The sequence below is a fragment of the Mya arenaria genome, chromosome 17 (assembly GCF_026914265.1).
Source record: "Mya arenaria isolate MELC-2E11 chromosome 17, ASM2691426v1".
Lineage (NCBI taxonomy): Eukaryota > Metazoa > Mollusca > Bivalvia > Myida > Myidae > Mya > Mya arenaria.
The window spans coordinates 10505045-10529597 of record NC_069138.1 but is presented as its reverse complement, the minus strand read 5'-3'; the positions used below and the strand labels follow the sequence as shown (position 1 = coordinate 10529597).

Below are 24553 nucleotides of genomic sequence, written 5' to 3'. Positions count from 1 at the left end.
TTACTATTTATTTTCCATCAAGATCGGGACCGCCATTCACTTACAGCTTAGTCCCAGTTTCTCCGTCAGTCTTCATTCAATAAATTTAGATTGATTTAAGACCCAGGGACCTCAAACTTAGCAGGTAGGTCATGACAAGCCGATTTCCTTATCGGTTTTAAGGTCAAAGGTCAAGGTTGTGGTGAGCGCGAGCTGAAAAACTGTTTCACAGGCAATTATAGGCATTAGGTTGTTAATATGGTAAAACATTGACCGTAACCAATACAGTTCATAAAATAAGAACCAATGTTCCGTGTATTTCAAGCAGAAACAAGTTTCATGGATATTTAGTGGAAATTCTAGCCTAAAGAGATTTTTAAAACATTTGACCTAGTGACCCATATTTTGACCAGATTTGACCCAGAATGTACTTGAAAGACTAACCTAGAAAAGTTACATGGTTATTGGCTTGTAAAATCTATTCTGCGTGTGTGAACAAATACTAAATTGAACCAATGACCAATCTTTATAGAACTTTGTCCTTTATCTACCATGACCCATGTTACAGACAACCAAACTTGGTCAAGTGTGTCAATGATTACAGGTACTGAGATAGAAATTAAGGTCTCAACAATGCACTAAGTGACTTACAGTTTGAAAAGAGATGACCTGTAATCATAGAAACACACATTTTACTAAGTTTCACAGAGTTTGGACTTTAGTTAAAAAATGTGGAGTGTTTACAAGATAATATCAAAATTTGACCATATATGACCAGACAGATCCCATATGAACTATTATGCATCAAGCACAAAACATCTGATGTACAAATTTTATTTCAAAAGGTATTGAACTTCCTGTTCAGACAAAAACGAATAATTATTATAACATTTACAAAACATGTTACAAAAGGAAAAAAAACAACTTTATAATCATACCAAATAATACCGAAACATTGATTTGACTCCAAATTAAAAAAAAATAGAAATGTAAGCAGCTGAAGATGTCGAGCTGGTAGAGCAATGAATATGGATGCAAACGCTTCCGTCTGTTTTTATTTTTTTCCTTAGGGAAGTTTTATTTTCTTCATCAAGGGGCATAACTCAACATGTATTTCAACAAAGTTAAGGGACTTGCTGCACATTGTCACTGTGAACTTATGTACCAAGTTTCAAGTTAATACATTGTAAACCTTTATACCAAGTTTCATGTCGATACATTGTGAAAACCTTTATACCAAGTTTCATGTCGATACATTGTGAAAATGTTTATACCAAGTTTCATGTTAATAAATAGTAAACTTTTATACCAAGTTTCATGTCAATACACTGAACTTGTGTACCAAGTTAAATGTTAATACACATAACAATTTATGCAACATCACCAATATTTGCACATTGACAACACAGCGTCCTTGGCAATAACTGATTTTGAAAATAATGTAGATAAAAAAAACAATACTTGGAATATGAATGAAAAAAAAAACACACAAAAAAGGTCAAACACTATGCAAAAACATTCAACAAAATAAAAGTGATTTTCTGTGTCTTAGAATTAAATCCTAAGCTGAATATCAAAGCTGTTATGAAAAGCTTGTGACAGAAGGGTCCAAATCTGAAATTAAGAATATAACCCTGAAAAACGACGACTTAAATTGGAAAAAAAAAAAAAAAAATATCCCATTAAATATAAACAAGGATATATTTTCACGATTTTGTAAATGGTGCAAGAGTGTTAGAACTGCATTCAAACATATCTGTATTAGGTTAGCTTGTTCGAAATTCTTTGGGATTGTGAAAAATTGGGACCATATTTTTTTTTAATAAAAACTATGTCTTTTGGAATTTTGAATGAACCGAATTTTGGCCCCATAGAAATTAAGTCGGAATACCCCACCCCCCAACACATACTTATTATATTTGTTTGTTTGACTAGATGCCCTATAGAAACAATGATAAACAAACTAGTTAACCATTGAAGTATGAAAATCCATTAACTACCATAATCATCACAAATATTTTCAAAAGGAAATGCAGCAGTTTATTGTAGACTTTTATGACAACAAGATTTTGCATCTAAAAACGAAGGAAAGAAAAAAATTCACATGGCTTCATTTTTAAAATGGAATGTTAAACATGTTTCAAGTAGATATTTCCACATTTTATTATCAGTTAATAACTAGAGCTATCATAAAAGTGATGAATACCCCCCAAAACCGCCTGGACACAGGAATGATATTTTTTAGACAAAATTTATGAAGTAAAGGGCCGTAAATGTTGCAAGACCAAATCAAGTATGAAACAAAATGCAGACGCCCAATTTCCCCTGTGGACCAATATTACTATGAAGTTTCATGAGTGTAGAGGCAATAATTATTTTAACAACATGCGACCAAGATTTTTCAGTGATATGTCCTGTGGCTGTTTGTGACGGACACAACTTCTATATACAATGTGTGTACACCCTGTGATAAATTGCATCATAAATGTTTCGTCTGAAGGCAATATTTTGCCTCAAATGAAGACTTTAAACAAAGATAACTTTGCTATTTATTCACCATTTTAAATAAAACAGCACAGTCGACACCGCTTACAGAGCCCCACCTTCGGTCTTTCACCAGAGTTTGATAAAGAGTTTAGTTTTTGATAAAGAGTTCAGTTTTTTAAAACACTTGGACAAACCTCTTCACAAATCGGCTGTCCTTTGGAGCACTGTCAAAACATTATTTTAGACAGGTTGTCGAAGTGTTTGAGGAAACTAATCATCTAATCAAACTTTGGTAATAAAACGAAGTTGGGACTCAAAAAGCAGCATAGAGTGGCCTGTGGTTCATTTAAAATGGTGAAGAAAAAGAAGTTATCTTTGTTTTAAATCTTCATTTGAAATAAAGTGTTGCCTTCCGACGTAGTAATTACAACATTATTTATCAAGTGGTTATGATAAACCTCCATCACTTAGAAACAAAATGAACTGTACAGTCTGTCAAGCCCTAGTAAACAAGAAAAAAACAAGAACTGATTGAGAATAATAATTAAATAATTAACCTACTAAATTTGTGCTCAAGTGCAACTAATAACAATACTTTAACATAGTGGATTAACGTTATACTTAAACAATCATTGTTAGTGAACTAATACGGTGCAAATAATTACAAGCAGTTAAACATGCTTAAAAAGTAAGTTCTTTCTTAAAGGCCTTTTCGCGGATACTTTTTTAACCAGATTTTGTACCAAAATATCTTGAAGAAAAGTTTTTATCACCATATAATGGTATTGAATGAAGATCTAAAACTTATTAAATAGGCAAATTGAATAGTGTGAAATGCGGCAACAAAAGGGAACAACGAAAAAAACACTTAGGAACATGATTTTCAAGTAATCAAAATATTTCTTTATCCATACAACATATAATTCTCTTAGAACTGTTGATAAAAAAGGCACAACACTTCCTGAAAACCTTATATTCTAAATATTATTGAGAACGATAATATTTCCTGTCTACCTATAAGAAAAGTCAAGAAAACTGGCTGAGAGGGCTGACAAAAGTTTTGAACGGTTTATTTTTTATCGAACTAGCCTGGTATTCATTAACTATCTTAAGCCAGTTTGTAACTTACATGTAAGTCATTTTCCTCAGTTAAGCATCTCGCATGTTACATGATATAATAACTTAATTATATCTGTAATACTTAATTTTCTTTCATTGTTATTGAATATTTTACATACTTTTATGTAAAATAAACACTTAAAACATGACTTTGAAATTTTTATGAATTTGACTTATAAGTTTAAAAGAAGTTGTATGAATACGACCCTGGCTCTGCTCACACGAGATGCAGTAAGTAGTTCTTGCAAAAAGACACATTCTAAAGAAATCATCTACTTCTTTGCTGGCTTGGCTTTTGCAGCGAGAGAAGGCACATAGACCCACTGTTTCCTTGCATGGACAACTTTCTGGTGTGTATATAGGTACGGCTTCTTAAATCGGCGGTGACATGTCTTACAGGGGTACCTGAAATATTAACATGGTGATGGACTGCTTTGTTTGATTCCAGTCAAACCTCCTTTTCTCAAACTGGCTTGGCTCAATTTACTTGTTGGATCAAACTGGATGTAAAGGAAAATATTGGCATTCCTGCTTGACTCGATTTTTCTGAGACTCAAAACATTTTCACCAGTCCCTTGGAGTCAATGAGCCTATGGGGTTTGACAGTATTATGAAAATAAATAATGTAGTGGGTGCAAACACAATGTATATATGTGTTCTCATGCTTCATATAGCTTCATATACATGTAAAAGTCGCAGTTTTAAGCTTGTTTGTGAAATTTCTCTATTAAAGCTGCACTCTCATAGATAGTCAGTTTTGACTGAATCCTTTGTCCCAGAATCAACTGAGTTTCATATCAATTCCTTTAATTCAGAAATTTAACAAAACTCAAAATAGAAAGATCTCAAATGTTCGGTAAACTGCAGAAAATTTCATTTTCATTAAAGAGTTAGAAACGTGTCTTGCCATAGAACATCAATTTTGAAACCTAAATATGGTAAACTGAGGTCTGATCATTTTTCAGGAGTCTTAGATCACTTGCGTCCAGACACTTACACAAAAATTGTCTTAATCAAACACAACAAGAGGCCCAAAAGGGCCTATTCTCTACTGGCATGGCTCTTGTGGTCATTTTCAATCCAGAGCATGTACGTTTGAGTAATAGGCAACAAATATATAGTTCACTTTTTGTGTTTGGGTTAGCTGAAAACGCTGCACGTTTAACATCTGAGGTCAGGAAGTGTTGTAAGCAGATTAGTTGCATGAACTATTTAAATATGTGCCAAGTAAAGTTAATCTGAGGGCAAAAAATATTTGCTTTCAAAACTCTACTCATGGTCAAAATTTCATTTCTGTAGCTTTAAAAATAAAAGTCAGTCAAAGGTCAATGTCAAGGACATCCGAGGAGAACATTAATGCTTGTTTGCAAAACTGTTCACATGGTCAAAATTTCATTACTGTAGCTTTAAAAATTAAAAAGTAAGTCAAAAGGAGTGGGGCCAGCTTTTGCCCAAGGGGCATTATTTCAAATATTTTCAAATGCATCATATGATGCTCCACAACAAATATCAAAGGTATGGGCCTTGTGGTTTGAAACAAAATATAATTTATAAGACAAAGGAGTTATAAATTGATTTATATTAAGCACTTATACATTTAAATGCTCAACGGCAGGCAGTCAGGAGCTGGTCAGCGTGGTGTCTGGATGTTCTTATTTCAATTAGTGTAACATAACCTGTTTACACTTGAAGCGTGGCGGAAGTTGCGCAGTACGTCATTGCAATTTCCAAGCCCACGCAGATGATCAACAAGCAGCTTCGCTGTCGAATATTTTTTCAATTGTGCACTCTGATGTGGATTCTCGGGTTTACAGTAAATTGTATCTTATACCTTTCATCTTTTTCTTACATATGCAATCAAGATTGATAACATAACGGAACGTTTTTCGCCATATTTTGCAAAGCATCATCTGGATCCTTTGACCTACTTGCACCGCGTCTTTTCCTTTGTTTGAAGAGAAGTTTGTTTTTCTATTATTATCTAGAAAGTTCCAAGATTATAAGATGCCATTGTCCGTTTTAATTTTAGGACATTCGTTTACAAAACGTTTGCAGTCATGGTGTGTTTCGAACCATAAAATTAACATGGGCCTGGCCGAAGAAAAAATGCAAATATTCTGGCATGGCGTGGGCGGTGGGACTCTGCTTCCAATCACGAACACAAAATCGCTTTGGCAGGCTTCATACCTTGTATCTGAGCTTCATATTGATGTTGTATTTTTGGACATAGGCAGTAATGACTTGTGTAATATGAATTTATCTGTTGACCAAATAGTTCATGCCCTGATTGAATTGACAACAACCCTTCTTAAGTTAGGTTGCAAAAAGGTTGTTGTTTCCGAAATTTTAGAGCGCTGTGGCAATCACCCTTTCAATACACGGGCGAGACAAACCAATACATTGCTTCGTTCGCAATGCCATCACAACCCAGACATTGTGTTTTGGTCGCACTGCAGAAATAACTTTAACCTGCGTTTTACTCAGGATTTCTGTGCTGATGATGGCATACATGTACACCCTTCTTGTGGAATGCCAAGATACTATTTTTCTGTACGAAGTGCGCTTCTTTTTGCAGAAAGAAGGGTGTCACATTTCAAATAAGACATAAATTGCCTATCACATGTATAAACATGTTAATCCGTCTTCTTTTTATATATTTGCTATCATGACCATTTTGTTGCATAGCTATATATATTTCAGACACTGATGAAACCAGTGTTGTAACAGAGCAGTTGCAGTTGACAGTGAGCAGCCCATGAGAGAACAGTTGCTCTTCCCATCTGGCACCATTTAAAAAAACTGGTTTCAAGTATTACTATCCTTTCTGTTTCTCTGCAGGGCAGTTGTTTATATGTCAAATTTATCACTTATATAAACTATAATAGAGTACACGGTTAATATGGCATGATACTCTATTTGACTTCTGTATTCAAGTTTTGGGGAAATAATGCTTACCCGAACAAATATTTGTAGACATTTCATATTGATGTCATATGAACCAAACTTTGTGCAGATGCACATTTTACTTGAATACAAATATTTTTATTTGCTTCATTTTTGGCATTCTGTGTCAAATACTTATTATGATAAGGATGGATTTTCGGGCATTGGTTGTGTGCCTATTTCCAAGCCTTGGATTATTAAGGATGGATTTTCGGGCATTGGTTGTGTGCCTATTTCCAAGCCTTGTATTTTTTAAGGATGGATTTTCGGGCATTGGTTGTGTGCCTATTTCCAAGCCTTGTACTTAAGGATGGATTTTCGGGCATTGGTTGTGTGCCTATTTCCAAGCCTTGTACTTTTAAGGATGGATTTTCGGCATTGGTTGTGTGCCTATTTCCAAGCCTTGTACTTTTAAGGATGGATTTTCGGCCATTGGTTGTGTGCCTATTTCCAAGCCTTGTACTTTTAAGGATGGATTTTCGGGCATTGGTTGTGTGCCTAATTCCAAGCCTTGTACTTTAAAGGATGGATTTTAGGGCATTGGTTGTGTGCCTATTTCCAATCCTTGTATATTTATGGATGGATTTTAGGGCATTGGTTGTGTTCCTATTTCCAATCCATTATTTTTTTGGTATATGTTTCTACCTGATTTCTGGTATTTCTCTTTTAATAGTTTCAGCACCATGGTCAAGAAGAACCCTAAATCTGCCAAGACGGGGAAACGTAAGGCAGACCCTGAGCCCAGCACCACTGGTGGGAAACAAAGCCGCCTTGCTGTCTTGTTGGCCAATGTTATATCGAAAGACGATGACATTCTCCAGGAAATCGGGGATTTGATCAACAGTGCCGGTGCTGCCAAACCAGACGGTACAGCTGTTTCGATTGCGTCCTCTGTTTCATCAGAGCAAGACCTTGCTTCAGTTGATTCGCTTTATAGCGAGGTTAATACTGACTTTCCATCTGAAAATGCCGAACCAGAACATGTTTCTTTGGGAGCTTTTTCAGCAATTCACCCCCCGTTGGATCAGAAACTTGCTGACAAAATTCTAAATGGAGAGTATGTTGACTTTGCATCCATTATCCATAGGGACCATCTTGGTGAAACAATGACCATCAAAAAAACAAACAACTCAACTGTGACTTCAATACAGAAAGCATCTGCTAAACGAATTACTGAAATTGACCAATGGAATAAGGCTTTTCAAATATACGCAGACATATACTCAGCAAAATATCATTCTCAAGCACCACAACTTTTCCGGTACATGTCCATCATCCAAAATCTCTCCCATAACTCGCAACAATGGATTGCCTATGATGAAAAATTTAGGCGTCTGCGTGCAGCATCACCATCCATTCCTTGGGGAACTATACATACAGAAACATACCTTTTCTGCTGTATGATGAACAGTTCCTTTCGTGGCCCCTCAAAGTTCAATTCTAGGCCACACTCAAACAAAATCCCTGCACACATCCTATACAAGAAAGGTTACTGTTGGGAGTTTCAAGAATCAGGAGCCTGCAACAAACTCAAATGCACAGTTTCTCACCAATGTAGCAACTGTGAGGGGCCCCACGGTGCCTGTGGATGCCCAAAGCCATTCCATGCACCAAAGAGATCCCCATACCCAACAGTTCATGGTCAAAGACCCCATCAACTTTCAAAACAAGTCAACCTGCCAACACATCAGCCTCATAAAAGAGACTGATTTCCCTCTGCCCACCCCGGTGCTCATCCACAAGTTCATAGATTACATTCATGGTTATGACACCGATAAAACACAGTTTCTTGCCAAAGGTTTCAGTGAGGGATTTCCTCTTGGTACAGAGGGAATCCTTTCACCACATACTGCACAAAACCATTCTTCTGTGCATACTCACTTCACATTTGTTCAAAATAAACTCTCAAAGGAAGTGACCCGGGGTCGCATAAAGGGTCCATATAACACCCCTCCACTAAAAATCTTTGTCTGTAGCCCGCTGGGAGCCGTACCAAAACGTACCCCAAACTGTTTTCGTCTTATCCACGATTTATCATTCTCACCTTCAGCAACCTTGCCTGCTGTGAACTCACTTATACCAAAACAAAATTCTGCGGTAACATTAGAAACATTTGACCATGTTGCCTCTCTCATTCTGCAATGTGGACGTAACTCAACCATCGCAAAAGCTGATATCGAAGCAGCGTTTCGAATTATCCCAATGTCACCATTAGACTACCACAAACTAGGTTTCACCTTCGATAACAAATATTATTTTGACACGGTTTTACCAATGGGTGCTTCATCATCAGTTGCCATATTTGAAGCTTTCTCTTCGAGTATTCAATGGGTCTTACAACATAAACTCAAGGTCAACTTCGTATCTCAGATTATTGATGACTTCATCTTTGTGGGTCCGGCTGGAACTCAAACTTGTTCAAATTCCCTAAAGACTTTCCTGAATTTTGCTAAAGATATCGGTCTGCCAATTAAGGACTCAAAAACAGTACATCCCAACACTTCAGCAGAATTGCATGGAATTCTAGTGGATACCACTTCATTAACTGCCAAGCTGCCTGCAGACAAAGTCAGTTTGCTCCGTGATCTCTTAAAAAGCTTCAAACATCGTAAAAAGGTTACACTAAAAGAATTACAATCCCTTTTAGGTCACCTCAATTTTGCATGCAAAGTTATAAAACCAGGCCGCTGCTTTTTAAGGCGCCTTTATGACCTGACCATTGGTGTTATCAAACCTCACCATCATATTCGCATGACCAGCGAAACTAGAGCCGATCTTGCACTATGGCATGCCTACCTAGATAACTACAATGGTTGCACACTTTTAACAGTGGAACAATTTATTCCTTCTACAACCCTGAAATTGTTTTCTGACGCCGCGGGGTCAAAAGGGTTTGCGTGCACCCATGGTTCTTCCTGGACATTTGGTATCTTCCCTGAAAAGGTCAAACATCACCATATCAATATTCTTGAACTGTACCCAATTGCACTTGCTGTGACAATCTTTGGCCACCTCTGGAGAAACAAAAACATATTATTTATTTGCGACAACATGGCCGTTGTTTATTGCTTGAACAAACAGACATCAAAAGACAAAATTATGATGAAACTAATAAGAGCTATTGTTCTGACTGCTTTGGAAAACAATTTCTGCTTTCATTCCAAACACATTAGCACTAAGAACAACACAATATGCGACTTGCTTTCCCGTTTGCAGGTTAGCAAAGCATTGACATTGGCTCCTCACCTCAACAAAACGCCTTTACCAATACCACTCAACATGAGCCCACACAAATTGATGCAGGTCAACAACAGCTGTTGATTGCATCTCTTGCATAATATACTACGCAAAATCTGCTCACATCTATCTCCTCAAAACTCAAAAAGGCAAACCAGGTGTGCAATACAACACGTTGTCACATAACAATTATGGTGGATGTTGGTTGTGCATCCATTTCACATGGCACTTTTTCATGCCAATTTTTCTTCCTTTTTAACAATTAGGGACATTGGTAGTGTGTCTCAATCATCTTGAAACATGTGCTTTGATAATCATTGTAGATACTTGTGTTATATGTATATATTTTCCATAGGCTGTTAATTTGTGTGTATGTATATCTGTCTAAATGTGCCAAACTTGCATTTTACTTTGACATGACTCCTTATATGTCAAATCTTTTGACAAATGTTTCTAATCATGTTTACCTTTTTGTTGTTATTTTAGATATGTGTCAATGACTGCTTTTTCAATGGGCAGTACCTTTACACTTCAATTTACCTATACTGTACCATATGTTTGTATAGGTTCACATGTATTATACATTGTCAACTTTCTTTATTTCTTCTAACCTTGCCATTTAATTTTTTACTTTTACATTAATTTTTTTTTATTGTTATTATTTTTGTTTCTTTATTAATTTTGGTAGTTTTTGCTACCCTGAAGTATTATTCTCTAGTCATTATTGAATACGAGTATACTTGCGCTCTCCCCTCCTTCGGTTGGACTTGGTTTGGGACTTTTTTGTACGCCCAACTTTATGGGACTTGTACTTATTATTTCACTCATAATCTCAATTATATAATAATCATACAATAAATATTGGCTGGTGTAAATGCACCAGCCCTTTTCAATCCAATAGCTGTTAGTGGTTCTTGTCCCATAAATGAACTCTGTCTGTGAGAGCGCAAATATAAAGAAGATTTTGAAAATATTTCTTAAATAAGTCTCTAGGAAAATTGTGACACCCAGGGCAGTGCCAGTTTTGACCCAAGGGGCATAATTTGAACAACCATGGTGGTGGACCACTAAATAAAGCCTTGTTCAAAACAGCAAGGATTTGCATAGTGGTTTCAGACAAAAAGGTTTTTAACATTTCCCAATTTAAGGGGGAAAAGAGAACTCTTCCCTGGGCCTCCACCAACGAGGTCGTTTGTGTTGCCACAATGGTCCCTTGTGGGACGATCTCCAGTGGGGGGGGGGGGGGGGGGGCAAAGCAAATTGTGACATGTAAACTTGGCTAAAAATAGACTTCACTCATGTAGACTTGGCTAAAAATAGACTAAGATAAAAATAGCATTTTTTTATACTTTCAATACCCATAATCCAGGCATGCATGGGCAGATCTGGCTGGTTTTCAAAAGGAACCAAGTTCTAAAGGATATCTAAATACTGTACAAGTTTCATCTAGATACAATTAAAACTGAAGACTGTATCATGTTCACAAGCAATTGTTTACAGACAAACTGATTTTTTTTATTCTTTCAAGGCCCATAATCTAGGCATGCATTGGCGGATCTGGCTGGTTTTCGAAAGGAACCAAGCTCTTATGGATATCTAAATATTGTACAAGTTTCATTGAGATACAATCAAAACTGAAGACTGTATCGTGTTCACAAGCTAGTGTTTACACAATAGCATTTTTTTATACTATCTAGGCCCATAATCTAGGCATGCATTGGCGGATCTGGCTGGTTTTCGAAAGGAACCAAGCTCTAATGGATATCTAGATACTGTACAAGTTTCATCGAGATACAATCAAAAATGAAGACTGTATCGTGTTAACAACCAATTGTTTACACAATAGCATTTTTTTATACTATCAAGGGCCATAATCTAGGCATGCATGGGCGGATCTGGCTGGTTTTCGAAAGGAACCGAGCTCTAATGGATATCTAGATACTGTACAAGTTTTATCGAGATACAATCAAAACTGAAGACTGTATCGTGTTCACAACGAATTGTTTACACAATAGCATTTTTTTAATACTATCAAGGCCCATAATTTAGGCATGCATGGGCGGATCTGGCTGGTTTTCGAAAGGAACTGAGCTCTAATGGATATCTAGATACTGTCCAAGTTTCATCGAGATACAATCAAAACTGAAGACTGTATCATGTTCACAAGCAATTGTTTAGAAACGCACGGACGCACATACTACGTACACATTACCATTGCATAAGCTCTACTGGCCAAAGGCCAGTAGAGCTAAAAACTAAAGAAGTTGTCAAAACAACAATCTGTGAGAGTGAAAGTTTAACTCTTCTTTGTAAGAATAAATCACCTTCCTCATACTTTCGTGCATGCAAACATGTACAATGAACACACACAAGACTGACAATTAGGTGTTTCTGTTAAACCGATGGAATGTCTTTTTAAAGGGACTAGACACCAGATGATCCTAAAATTGGCAAAAACAGTATTTCTTCAGTAACAAGAGCTGTCACAGAGTCAGCGCGCTCGACTATTCCGCCGCTTTTCAGTGTTGAAAAGCGGAAGGATTGAAAAGTTTTGGGGAAACATGCATGGATCACTGTTAGATTAGATTTCAATGCAATACATGATGTGCGGAGATATTAACATAAATGTGGTTACGTGCAAAATTTGAACCAGAATTTTTAAGTGTAATAATAAAGGGCCATTATCTGCAAAAGACAGTTATCTAACGTGATTATTCAATAAGGTTTGGTGGCTGAATACCATTGTATAAAGTCTCAATGCAATACATCAAGTAGTTGCTGAGATATTATCCTATGTGTGCTAACATGCAAGACCTTAACCAGAATTTCTAAATCGCATAATAAAGGGGCAAAAATTATATAATATGAAAGATAGAGTTATCTTACTTGATTAAATAAGAAGGTTAAATGGTTGGGAGCCTGTGTGTAAAGTTTCAATGCAATACATGATGTATTTGCTGAAGCATTGACTTAAAAGTGGTTATATGCAAAACCTTAACCAAAATGTCTATGTTGAATAAAAAAGGGGCCATTATTTGAATTTAATGCAAACTAGAGTTATCTTACTTGGTTATTTAAGTAGGTTGGATGGTTGAGTACCGTTTTATAAAGTCTCAATGCAATTCATCCAGTAGTTGCTGAGATATTAACCTATGTGTGCTTGCACGCAAAACCTTAACCAGAATGTCTATGTTGAATAAAAAAGGGGCCATTATTTGAATTTAATGCAAACTAGAGTTATCTTACTTGGTTATTTAAGTAGATTGGATGGTTGAGTACCGTTTTATAAAGTCTCAATGCAATTCATCCAGTAGTTGCTGAGATATTAACCTATGTGTGCTTACACGCAAAACTGTAACCAGAATTTCTGAGTCGAATAATAAAGGCCTATTATTGGCATTAAATGCAAAGTAGAGTTATCTAACATGGTTAATTAAATAGGTTGGATGGTTGAGTACCATTGTATCAAGTCTCAATGCAATACCTCAAGTAGTTGCTGAGACATTAACCTATGTGTGTTTACACGCAAAACCGTAACCAGAATTTCTGAGTCGAATAATAACGGGCAATTATTGGCATTAAATGCAACCTAGAGTTATCTAACATGGTTAATTAAGTAGGTTGGATGGTTGAGTACCATTGTATCAAGTCTCAATGCAATACCTCAAGCAGTTGCTGAGATATTAACCTAGAATTTCTATGTCAAATAATAAAGGCCTATTATTGGCATTAAATGCAAAGTAGAGTTATCAAACATGGTTAATTAAGTAGGTTGGATGGTTGAGTACCATTGTATAAAGTTTTTGACAATGTTCTTTTTTTCACGAATGGTATCATCTGGTGACTAGCCCTTTTAAGATACTATAACAGTTATCATTTTGTTCTCAATACCTCCCTTCTTCATCTGGCGTGCTAGTTTTCCTTCGTCCTTTCTTGTGAATTGTGGCAGTTTCACCCATTCCAGCTTTATTAGGGCTGGTTCTACCATTTTCATCTTCGCCAGGGCTGGTTTTACCTTTGTCCGCTTCAACAGGGCTGGTTTTACCCTTCTCCATTCTACCAGGGCTGGTTTTACCCGTGTTCTCCCTACAGAGACCAGTTTTATCCTCAAAGCGTTTTTTCAGAGGAACAACACCTTTGGCCAGTGGGCTTGGCCTTTTCCTTCTAGCCTGGCCAGTAGGCTGGGATATTGCTGGGGATCCAATAAGATTTTTGTTGAAATCCAACAACTGAAATTCACCATCTGTAAAGAAAAATTCCATTTTTATCAACTTTTTAATTTATAAAGAGGACAATTGTTTGTTTCATTGTTATAAACACTGATGAATAATGATATACTGATAACTTTAACACCATTACCCAACTAGAATTTGCTTTTTTGATAAAGCGCTTGTCTCCCCTATTGTGTGGTCGTAGCTGAGAAAAAATAAACGATGGACATGAAATTTGTAATTTTGGACTGGAGACGTACCAACAGTGAAGTTTGGTTTATTCATTCGTATTAAATAGTGAACATCTAGTAGTCATCACCAACTTGCATACCAAGTATGAAGTTCCTGGGTGCAAGCATTCTTTATTTGCTGAGCAGTAACCGTTTCTTCACCTCAAGGTCACAACGACCTTGACCTTTGACCTACTAATATCAAAATCAATAGGGTTCATCTACTAGTCATGACCAACTAGCATACTAAGTATGAAGTTCCTGGGTGCAAGCATTCTTTAGTTATTTAACGGAAACCATTTTTAAGCTTAAGGTCACCGCCAACATTTTACCTGAAAGGTAACAGCCCTGACCTATAACCTTTTGATCTCAAAATCAATAGGGGTCATCTACTAGTCATAAACAACTAGCATACCAAGTATGAAGTTCCTGGACCCAAAGGATCTTTAGTTGTTGAGCGGAAACTGTTATTTCACCTCAAATTTATTGCGACCTTGACCTTTGACCTACTGATCACAAAATCAACAGGGGTCATCTACTAGTCATGACCAACCAGCAAACCAAGAACGAAGTTCCTGGGTGCAAGCGTTCTATAGTTATTGAGCGGAAACGAACAGCTACGTACAGACTGACTGACGGACAGGGCAAAAACAATATGTCTTCCCATGAATGGGGATGACATAATGATGACAATAATGTTCTTACATAAAGCCTTATAAACAAGAGATGTTTGTTAAACATTATGCCCCCCCTGAGCGCCATGTTGTCAGAATTATATGGACAATTGAATGAAATATGCATGGACCGAAATGACAGCTGATTTGTCACTGACATTGTATGCCGTTGAGGCAGTTTTAAGAGTATGACCATTCAAAGTGTGAGGATAGAGTGTGTTATGACCATGACCTTTGACCTCAAAATCCATAGGAGTCATCAGCTAGTCACCAAAACCTAAATGTCAAGTTTTGAGGGCCATGGGTGCAGGCATTGTCAAGTTATTTCACAAGCTTTTTTCATTCAAGGTCACTGTGACCTTGACCTTTGACCCGATAACCCCTAAAATCATAAGGGGCCATCTACAGGTTAGACGTAACACCAAGTCAAGTTTGAGGGCCATGGGTGCAGGCATTGTCGAGTTATCACTCGAACAACATTTTTGCATTCAAGGTCACCGTGACCTTCACCTTTGACTCCTAAAATCAATAAAGGTCATCAACTGGTCAGGCCCCACTTCCATGTCAAGTTTGATGATCATAGGTTCAGGCATTGTTGAGATATCACTGGGAAAAGATTTGTTAACTATTTTGCATTTAAGGTTACTGTGACCTTGACCCAATGACCCCCAAAGTCAATAGGGGTCATCTACTGATCAGGCCCAACCTTCCTGTTAAGTTTGATGACCATAGGTCCAGGAATTGTTGAATTTGCTTTCAAGGTCAACATGACCTTGACCTTTGACCCCTTAAATCAATAGGGGTCATCTACTGGTCAGGCCCAACTTCCAAGTCAAGTTGAAGTCATTGTTGAGTTATCACTCGGACAACCTTTTATCATTCAAGGTCACTGACCTTGACCTTTGGCCCAATGACCCCAAAAATCAATAGGGGTCATCTACTGGTCAGGCCCAACTTCCATATTGATGATCATAGTTTCAGGCATTGTTGAGATATCAATGGGAGAAGATTTGTTAACATTATTACGTTAAAGCTTACTGAGACCTTGACCTATGGCCAGATGACTCCCAAAGTCGATAGGGGTCATCTACTGGTCAGGCCCAACCTTCATATCAAGTTTGATGACCATAGGTCCAGGAATTTTTTAATTTGCTTTCAAGGTCACTGTGACCTTGACCTTTGACCACTTAAATCAATAGGAGTCATCTACTGGTCAGGTCCAACCACCAAGTCAAGTTTGAGGGCCATGGGTGCAGGCATTGTTGAGTTATCACCCGGACAACATTTTATCATTCAAGGTCACTGTGACCTTGACCTTTGGCCCAATGACCCCGTAAATCAATAGAGGTCATCTACTGGTCAGGCCCAACCTCCAAGTCATGTTTGAGGGCCATGGACGCAGGCATTGTTGAGTTATCACTCGGACAACCTTTTATCATTCCAGGTCACTATGACCATGATCTTTGGCCCAACATCCATACCTTTGATTTAAATCTTCATTTTGATCATGTGGTATACACACACACCGATGACAGTACCAAGACTGTTACACGCCAGTTATGTTGAACCACTAAAATCATAGTCTAGCTTAGGAACCTCAATCGGTCCGGACCCGGCGGCAACCTCCCAACCCCCCAAAAAATACCCCACCTCCGCCTCAAAAGAAAGACCTTTTTAAAAGTCCCATTATATAGAAATGTCACACATTTTCTTGACGTCTTTTCTGTCAATATTTTTTTGCAATGTGGCAATTCGTAAGAGGGCTCTAGAGCCAACATCGCCAATTCAGATAGTCATTGGTACAAGCTTAATTCAAATGAGATTCAAACTAAAGAGTTTTGTGGCGTTTCTCACAAGAACGACTGCGATCGTAATTAACTGTGGCTGTTGGGAAGCGGTCAGATGACAACTAGAACTGTAAGCCATAGGCTAACGAATACCCCCCACCCCTCCATGTCTAGGTTGTTTGCCCTGGAGTTAGGCCGGACAAAGCTAATTTTGCCTACAAGGGGAGATAACTCCAGTCAGGGTCATGTGACCTGTACCAAATTCACAGAGGCAAAAGTTTACAACATGGCCATTAATTTCTGAAAGTTTGATAAAGATTTGTTGAATAATAACAAAGATGAATCCCGGACAGGGCTTCTTTTGCCTACTTTAACACATCAAGGGGAGATAACTCCAGTCAGGGTCATGTGACCTGTACCAAATTCACAGAGGCGAAAGTTTACAACATGGCCATTAATTTCTGAAAGTTTGATAAAGATTTGTTGAATAATAACAAAGATGAATCCCGGACAGGGCTTATTTTGCCTACTTTAACACATCAAGGGGAGATAACTCTGGTCAGGGTCATGTGACCCGTACCAATTTCACAGAGGCGCAAGTTTACATCATGGCCATTAATATCTGAAAGTTTGAAAAAGATTTGTTCAATAACGACAAAGATGAATCCCGGACAAAAAAAAAAACGGACGGACAGAAGGACAGACGGACAGACAGACAGACGGACAGACGGACAACCCGATTCCAGTATACCCCCCCCCCAAACTTTGTTTTGGGGGGTATAAAAAGTGAAACAGTATTATGATTTATTTGCTTAATGCTTCTACATTCTAACATTGGGTTACCCTTCAACTGATAATCTTGATAATAATAATATATATCTAGATTTATAATCGGGGCAACAAGCTATAGTTGTGATATCAAAAACTATGTTTTCATTACTGTGATTTAATATGATGTAAGCAGCACACTCAGCTTTCAGACTATTTATTTAATCAAGCGTGTCTATGTGATATTCTATAATTATATTACTAGGTTAATTAATTCAAATATGTTTTCACAGATTAAAAATAACAAATGCATTTATCTTTAAACCTGTTTTTAACCAGCAATGATTCTTTATTACAATTTAAATTATCCGTTTGGTAATCAAACAAAAGCCGTCGTAAGACAGCGCACTTGACTACGCCGCTTTGACTTGGAATACAATAACGATGTAATAATACCAAGTTTGGTCTCTTTATGTCAAACCTAACTAAAATTATTTGATACATAAGGTTACTGATGCTGCCCTCCCACTAGCCCGCCCAAACAATGACGCAAGTCATTCAAATAACTTGATTTCCCATTATGAAAATGTGGTTAAGAATATACAAATATGCCCTTCAAAGGAAATTTAAAAAATTAAATAAAAAATTTTATATAACAAGAGGGCCATGATGGCCCTAAATCGCTCACCTGAGTAAAAGAGTTTAACCTTTGTTATTAATATAGCTTGTTTCTCAAAGATTATTGAACAAGAGCTGTCAAAGTATGTGACAAATGCCCCCCAATGTGACATTGATCTATGAACAAGTACATAAAAAGTTGATCTTGCCTTTATGTGTCAAATATATATTGCAAGTTATATTAAATTGCCTCTGAGCATAGAAAAAACCCCAATCATACTAAATGACAGCCAACACTCTTTATGTCCTCATATTCAGCATTCCATTGTGAATAAACACTTAGTGTATCTTTCACCTTAGAGGTAGGGACATGGGTCTTGCACACGACACGTTGTCTTGGTATGTCGAAAACATATGGCAAGTCATTTTAAAATCTGTCCATATAAGAGAAAGTCACAGCGCGGACACAACAGCCTATATTTTCCTTCAGGTTGCCATGGCAACCAGAGTTCTGCATGGAATTAATTTTTTGAACAATTTTGAAAAAGCACCAACCAAGGATCATTCCTATGAAGTTTCATCAAAATTGTCCAAGCGGTTTAGGAGAAAAAGATGATTGTAACCAATTGTTGACACTTTTCCTTTAGGCTGCCATGTCAACCAGAGTTCTACATGGAATTAATTTCTTTGAACAATTTAAAAAAAAAGCACCAACCAAGGATCATTCCTATGAAGTTTCATCAAAATTGTCAGAGCGGTTTAGGAGAAGAAGATGATTATAACCAATTGTTGACATTTTCCTTTAGGTTGCCATGGCATCTGGGCCAAACAAAATTATGTGAACAAATTTAAGAGAGGTCCATGCAAGGACACTTCAAACCAAATTTGCTGAAGATCTATCAATGGATTCATGCGAAGAAAATGTTAAGTTTTTTTTACTAATTTTAGCTCTGGTGGCCCTTAAAAGGGGCCAAACAAAATTATTTGAAAAGACCTGACAGAGGCCCATGCTAGGATGCTTCAGACTTGAAGATCCATCAAGCAGTTAATAAGATCAAGTTGTTTAAAGGTTTTTCTATTTTTTGCTCTGGTGACCCCTAAAGGGGGCCAAACAAAACCATTTGAACAAAGTTGAGAGAGGACCATGTAAGGATGCTACATATCAAGTATGGAGTCATTCTGACCTTTACTTTCAGAGGAAAAGATGTTTAAGTGACAAGACAATGTAAAAACAAATGACCCCTGAGCAAGGCCAATTTGACCCCGGGACAATAATTTGAATACCTTTGGTGTAGGTCCACTAGGTAACACTATATACCAAATATGAAAGCTCTAGGTCTTATATTTTGGAGAAGAGGATTTTTAAAGTTTTATTATATAAGACTATATAAAAACAAATAACTTTCAGGGCGGGGCCAATTTTGACCCTGTGGCAATTATTTGAACAACTTTGATAGAGGTCCACAAGATAATGTTGTATACCAAATATCTAAGCTCCTGGCCTTACGGTTCTGGAGAAGAATATTTTTAAAGATTTACTATATAACACTACGTAAAAACAAAGACCCCCTAGGCGGGGTCAATTTTGACCCTGTGGCAATAATTTGAACAAATCTGGTAAGAGGTCCACTAGATGATGCTGTATACCAAATATCTAAGCCCTGGGCCTTACAGTTTCGGAGAAGAAGATTTTTAAAGATTTACTATATAACACTATGTAATAAAACTAGTGACCCCTGGGGCGGGGCCATTTTTGACCCCAGGAGAATAATTTGAACAAATTTTGTAGAGGACCACTACATGATGACACATACCAATTTTCAAGGTTCTAGGCCTTGTGGTTTTTGAGAAGAAGATTTTTAAAGTTTTCCCTATATAAGTCTATGTAAAACAAGTGACCCCCGGGGCAGGGCCATTTTTGACCCCAGGGGGATAGTTTTAACAATTTTGGTAGAGGACCACTAGATGATGCTATATACCAAATATTAAGGCTCTAGGCCTTGTGGTTTTGGAGAAGAAGATTTTTAAACTTTTTCCTTTCCGTTGCCATGGCAACCAGAGTTCTGCATGGAATTCAATTCTTTGAACAATTTTCAAAGGGGACCACCCAAGGAACATTCCTGTGAAGTTTGGACGAAATTGGCTAAGTGGTTTATGAGGAGATGTCGTTTAAAGTAAAAGTTTACGGACGGACGGACGACAGACAGATGCCGGACAAATTGTGATCACAAAAGCTCACCTTGTCACTATGTGACAGGTGAGCTAAAAATTCAAGGGCAATAATTTGTATTTAGGCTTAAAACTGAGTTATGTTTCTTGTTGTAAGATGGTCGTAAATAATTTTAAATATTATTAAGTGCATTTAATGAAAGGTATAGAAGTTTTTTTTATTAAAATCCCAACTTGCCCTTAACTTTTACTTGCCTAAAACTTTAACCTTAGTCAATCGGGGGCCATAACTTGTATTAGGGATATGGAGTTATATAACCTCATTGGGTGATGGTCCTGAACAATTGTGTGAAGTATTAAGTCAATTGAATGAAGGGTATAAAAGTTATTAAACAATATCCCAACCTGCCCTAAAACTTTAACCTGCCCATAGTCAATCATGGGCCATAATTTGTATAAAAGATAATATGGAGTTATCTAACCTCATTATGTGATGGCTCTGAACATCTGTGTGAAGTATTAAGTCAATTGAATGAATGGTATTGGAGTTTTTAGTGAAAATCCCAACTTGCCCTAAAACTTTAACCTGCCCTTAAACTTTAACCTAAGTCAATCAGGGGCCATAACTTGTATTTAGGATAATATGGAGTTATGTAACCTCATTGTGTGATGGTCCTGAACAACTGTTGAAGTATTAAGTCCATTGAACAAAGGATATAGAAGTTATTAATAAATATTCCAACTTGCCCTAAAACTTTAACCTAAGTTCCATAGCCAATCAGGGGCCATAATCTGTGTAAAGAATGATATGGAGTTATCTAACCTCATCATGTGATGGCCCTGAACCTGCTGTGTGAAGTATTAAGTCAATTGAATGTAGTGTATTGGACTTATAAGTGAAAATCCCAATTTGCCCTAAAACTTAACTGGACAGCGACGCCGACGCTGGGGCGAGTAGTATAGCCCACCTATTCTTTGAATAGTCGAGCTAAAAATGGATGTATCATGTAATGATCGCCGATGGCATAGCAATAGGGACCAATTTTAACACTTAATCAGGATAGCTGCAAGCACATTATTAACACATAGTTTAATTGTGTCTTCTGCCAGTACCAAAACACGGGATTGGACCAATTGCGTCTGCTAATTAACAAGCAGGCTTTAGAGTGTTCAGCGTAGCGGAAAAAGCAGCTGGTCGCATCGGTCTCATGGTAACTAAGACACTTTTATGACCTATTGGGGGTAGTTTTAAATGTGTGAATGACCGGTGAATGTTTGTGTATAACAAATTCTACATCTTTTACTGACTAAGTTGTTTTGGACCGAAATTATAAAAAACAAGAGCTGTCACAGAGACAGCGCGCTATAAGTAGTTGCTGAGATATTATCCTATGTGTGCTAACATGCAAGACCTTAACCAGAATTTCTAAGTCGCATAATAAAGGGGCAAAAATTATATAATATGAAAGACAGAGTTATCTTACTTGATGAAATAAGAAGGTTAAATGGTAGGGAGCCTGTGTGTAAAGTTTCAATGCAATACATGATGTATTCGCTGAGGTATTGACTTTAAAGTGGTTACATGCAAAACCTTAACCAGAATTTATATGTCAAATAAAAAGGGGCCATTATTTGAATTTAATGCGAACTAGAGTTATCTTACTTGGTTATTTAAGTAGATTGGATGGTTGAGTACCATTTTATAAAGTCTCAATGCAATACCTCAAGCAGTTGCTGAGATATTAACCTATGTGTGCTTACATGCAAAACCTTAACCAGAATTTCTAAGTCAAATAATAAAGGCCTATTATTTGCATTAAATGCAAACTATAGTTATCTAACTTGGTTAATTAAGTAGGTTGGATGATTGAGTACCAGAGTACCATTGTATCAAGTCTCAATGCAATACCTCAAGTAGATGCTGAGATATTAACCTATGTGTGGTTGCACGCAAAACCTTAACCAAGGGGTGACGCCGACGCCGACGCTTGGGTGAGTAGTATAGCTCTCCTTATTCTTCGAATAGTAGAGCTTAAAATGAGAAAATATTTGACGGTGTTTTTTTTTTACACTTTTTGAAACTGAAATCGGTCTGGCTTGGTCAAAATCGGTCCAGACCAGCAAATTGCCAGTTTAAAGAAGCCCTGGTCCAGCTAAATGTCAACTTTAACCCCTGAGTACCTGACAAATTTGTGCCTCGGGTCGGGGTTCCTTGGGTTGGGGTTACTGGGGCACTATAGCTGGTCCCATTGAATCTGGGCTTGTAGATGGTCGGGTTTGTGTAGCTTCCACCACCTGCTAAAAGGCAGGCAAACACATTTTCTCTTAAATTACAAAGGAGAAAAACATAAGTGTACTTTTTTTTCTACTAGATTTTACCAAACTTGAGCCATTTCATGAGTACAATAAATACGATTTAACTTTCTGTTAAATGTATTGGTCAAAATGGAACAATTTTGTTGTTGTTTTTATTTTAAGTCCAGTCAAAACAGCAAAGCAATTCTATAGGGTATCACGATAGAGCTTAAAGAAATAATTAATAACTAAATTAAGTATTTGCTTAAAGAAATAAGTATTTAATATATTAAGTATTACCTTAATTATCTGACATGACATTGGCTATAAATAAACCAATATTACCCGGGTTATTGTTGACATCCACCACGTCGGCAGCTCCTCGGTTGTTGACTGCCTCCTGCCATTCTATGTCCACACCGGATCCAACAGTGCAAGAAGGTGTCAGTCGTCCAAGCCTAGGTGCCTGCCATTGAAGACTAGGTGAAAGCAAATGAAGACTAGGTGCCTGCTGCTGAAGACTAGACGCCAACAACTGATGACTAGGATTCTGCTGCTGAAGACAAGGTGACAGCAACTGAGAACTAGGTGCCTGCCGCAGACTATGTGACAGCAACTGAGGACTATGTGTCTGCCGCAGAAGACTAGGTGACAGCAACTGAGGACTAGGTGCCTTCCGCAGAAGACTAGGGGCCTGCCCGCGAAGAATACTAGCATCTTGGTGATCCAGCATTTGTCTCTTCCACTGAATGTCCACTTCAGAACCTTCTGTGCGTTTAGGGTCCTGCATCAAGTGTCGAGGAACTTGTGCCTGGATATTACCAGCTTCTCCATGGTGGGTCTCTTTTCTCTGCCATTGAGTATCCACACCTGACCTAACTGTAGGGGTAGGCTCTATGCCCCAAGGGCTACCTACACCCAGCCTGCTGTATGCACCTGTTCCCGCTTCACTACCAGTATAAACACCAACACCACTAAGACCACTTTTTCCCATTGAATACTGAACAGACCCTGAATCAATGTATGAATTCCTGCTTGTAGTGTATGGGCCATATTCACATGGGGCCACACTAAGTATCTTTCTCTTTGCAAATGTTTGTGGTCCACCACTTTCTGTGATATTTACTGGACATTTAGGCTTCAGATTTTCACTGAATAGCAGTCTTGCTTGAGCCTGTAGCATGTTATCATAATAATTCTCACTGTAATTGTGTACTCTATCTTTACATTTTCTCTCTCTTTGTCGCCTCTTTTCTGAGGAATAAGGAAACATTCCACTATATTTATTATTGTTCACATCTGATGCCAAATGTTCAATGAATTCTTGAACATTATTTACATTTCTCAGGCTTGAAGACTTATCGTGTCTATTTATGTCATTATCATGAGTGTCTGATATACCCTTGGTCTGTAAGACACCTGCATCTAATGCCTTACCCTGTCTCCTATACTCTTCGTTGTGTACAAAAGTGTCTGGCTTTTGAGTTCTTAACATATCCACACTGCTTTCAGAACTCATTGACTCAGACCTTTTCCGACACTTTGATCTATGCGCATACAACTGTTCTTCCGAGCCAAACCGTTTTCCACACACACATCTAACCATCTCTGCCTCCTTCCCTCCAAATACCTTTTGCTCACATTTAAACTTCTTCTGGTGAGTTGTCAGCATCTTTTTGTCAATCAACATTGCTCCACACACGCAATGCACCATAGACTCAGGATGGTCTCTAACTTTATGGTTTCTGAGAGACACAGGGTTCGCATAACGACGTATCTGCTCCTCTTCAAAATAACATATCTGGCAAACATTTATCAGTCGGTGGATCTTGGACAAGTGCTTCATCACATCAGACCTTTCCTGGTATGAAGCCTTGCAGACAAGGCAGGGGTAGAACACAGCATTCATAAACTGATTATTGTTCTCATCATTATTTCCATTTCCATCTCCACCCCTATCACCATCATCGCCACCCAAACCATTGCCATTGTCAGTAAAATCACCATCTCTTTTACGCCCATTGTTTTGTTTTCTA

At 37.6% G+C, this 24553-nt stretch overlaps 2 protein-coding genes across 3 annotated transcripts; one reads left to right on the top strand and one right to left on the bottom strand.

Moving 5' to 3' along the window:
* Positions 1–3126: 3126 nt before the first annotated feature.
* On the bottom strand, positions 3127–24074 carry LOC128222831 (uncharacterized). 2 transcript variants are annotated; one of them, XM_052931963.1, is made up of 4 exons: positions 22863–24074; positions 22404–22520; positions 13657–14008; positions 3127–3990 (listed from the first exon to the last, which is right to left on the bottom strand). In XM_052931963.1, exons 1-4 carry the CDS (start codon positions 24034–24036, stop codon positions 3858–3860), a joined length of 1776 nt encoding a protein of 591 aa, XP_052787923.1. In that variant the 5' UTR covers positions 24037–24074; the 3' UTR covers positions 3127–3857. The 2 variants fall into 2 exon arrangements, with proteins under 2 accessions (XP_052787923.1, XP_052787924.1); XM_052931964.1 differs by having other exon boundaries at positions 22404–22517.
* Positions 6182–9809, top strand: LOC128222832 (uncharacterized). Its single transcript, XM_052931965.1, has 2 exons — positions 6182–6394; positions 7202–9809. Exon 2 carries the CDS (start codon positions 7212–7214, stop codon positions 8235–8237), a length of 1026 nt encoding a protein of 341 aa, XP_052787925.1. The 5' UTR covers positions 6182–6394; positions 7202–7211; the 3' UTR covers positions 8238–9809.
* Positions 24075–24553: the final 479 nt, after the last annotated feature.

Bases quoted from the DNA above. Each gene is read 5' to 3' on its own strand.
- LOC128222832 (XM_052931965.1), top strand. From the start codon at position 7,212: ATGGTCAAGAAGAACCCTAAATCTGCCAAGACGGGGAAACGTAAGGCA.
- LOC128222831 (XM_052931963.1), bottom strand. From the start codon at position 24,036: ATGAGTTCTGAAAGCAGTGTGGATATGTTAAGAACTCAAAAGCCAGAC. The intron at 22,521-22,862 runs GTAATATTGGTT...CCTGCCTTTTAG, and splicing joins GGATGTCAACAATAACCCGG to CAGGTGGTGGAAGCTACACA. The intron at 3,991-13,656 runs GTATTGAGAACA...TTAATATTTCAG, and splicing joins ACGCCAGATGAAGAAGGGAG to GTACCCCTGTAAGACATGTC.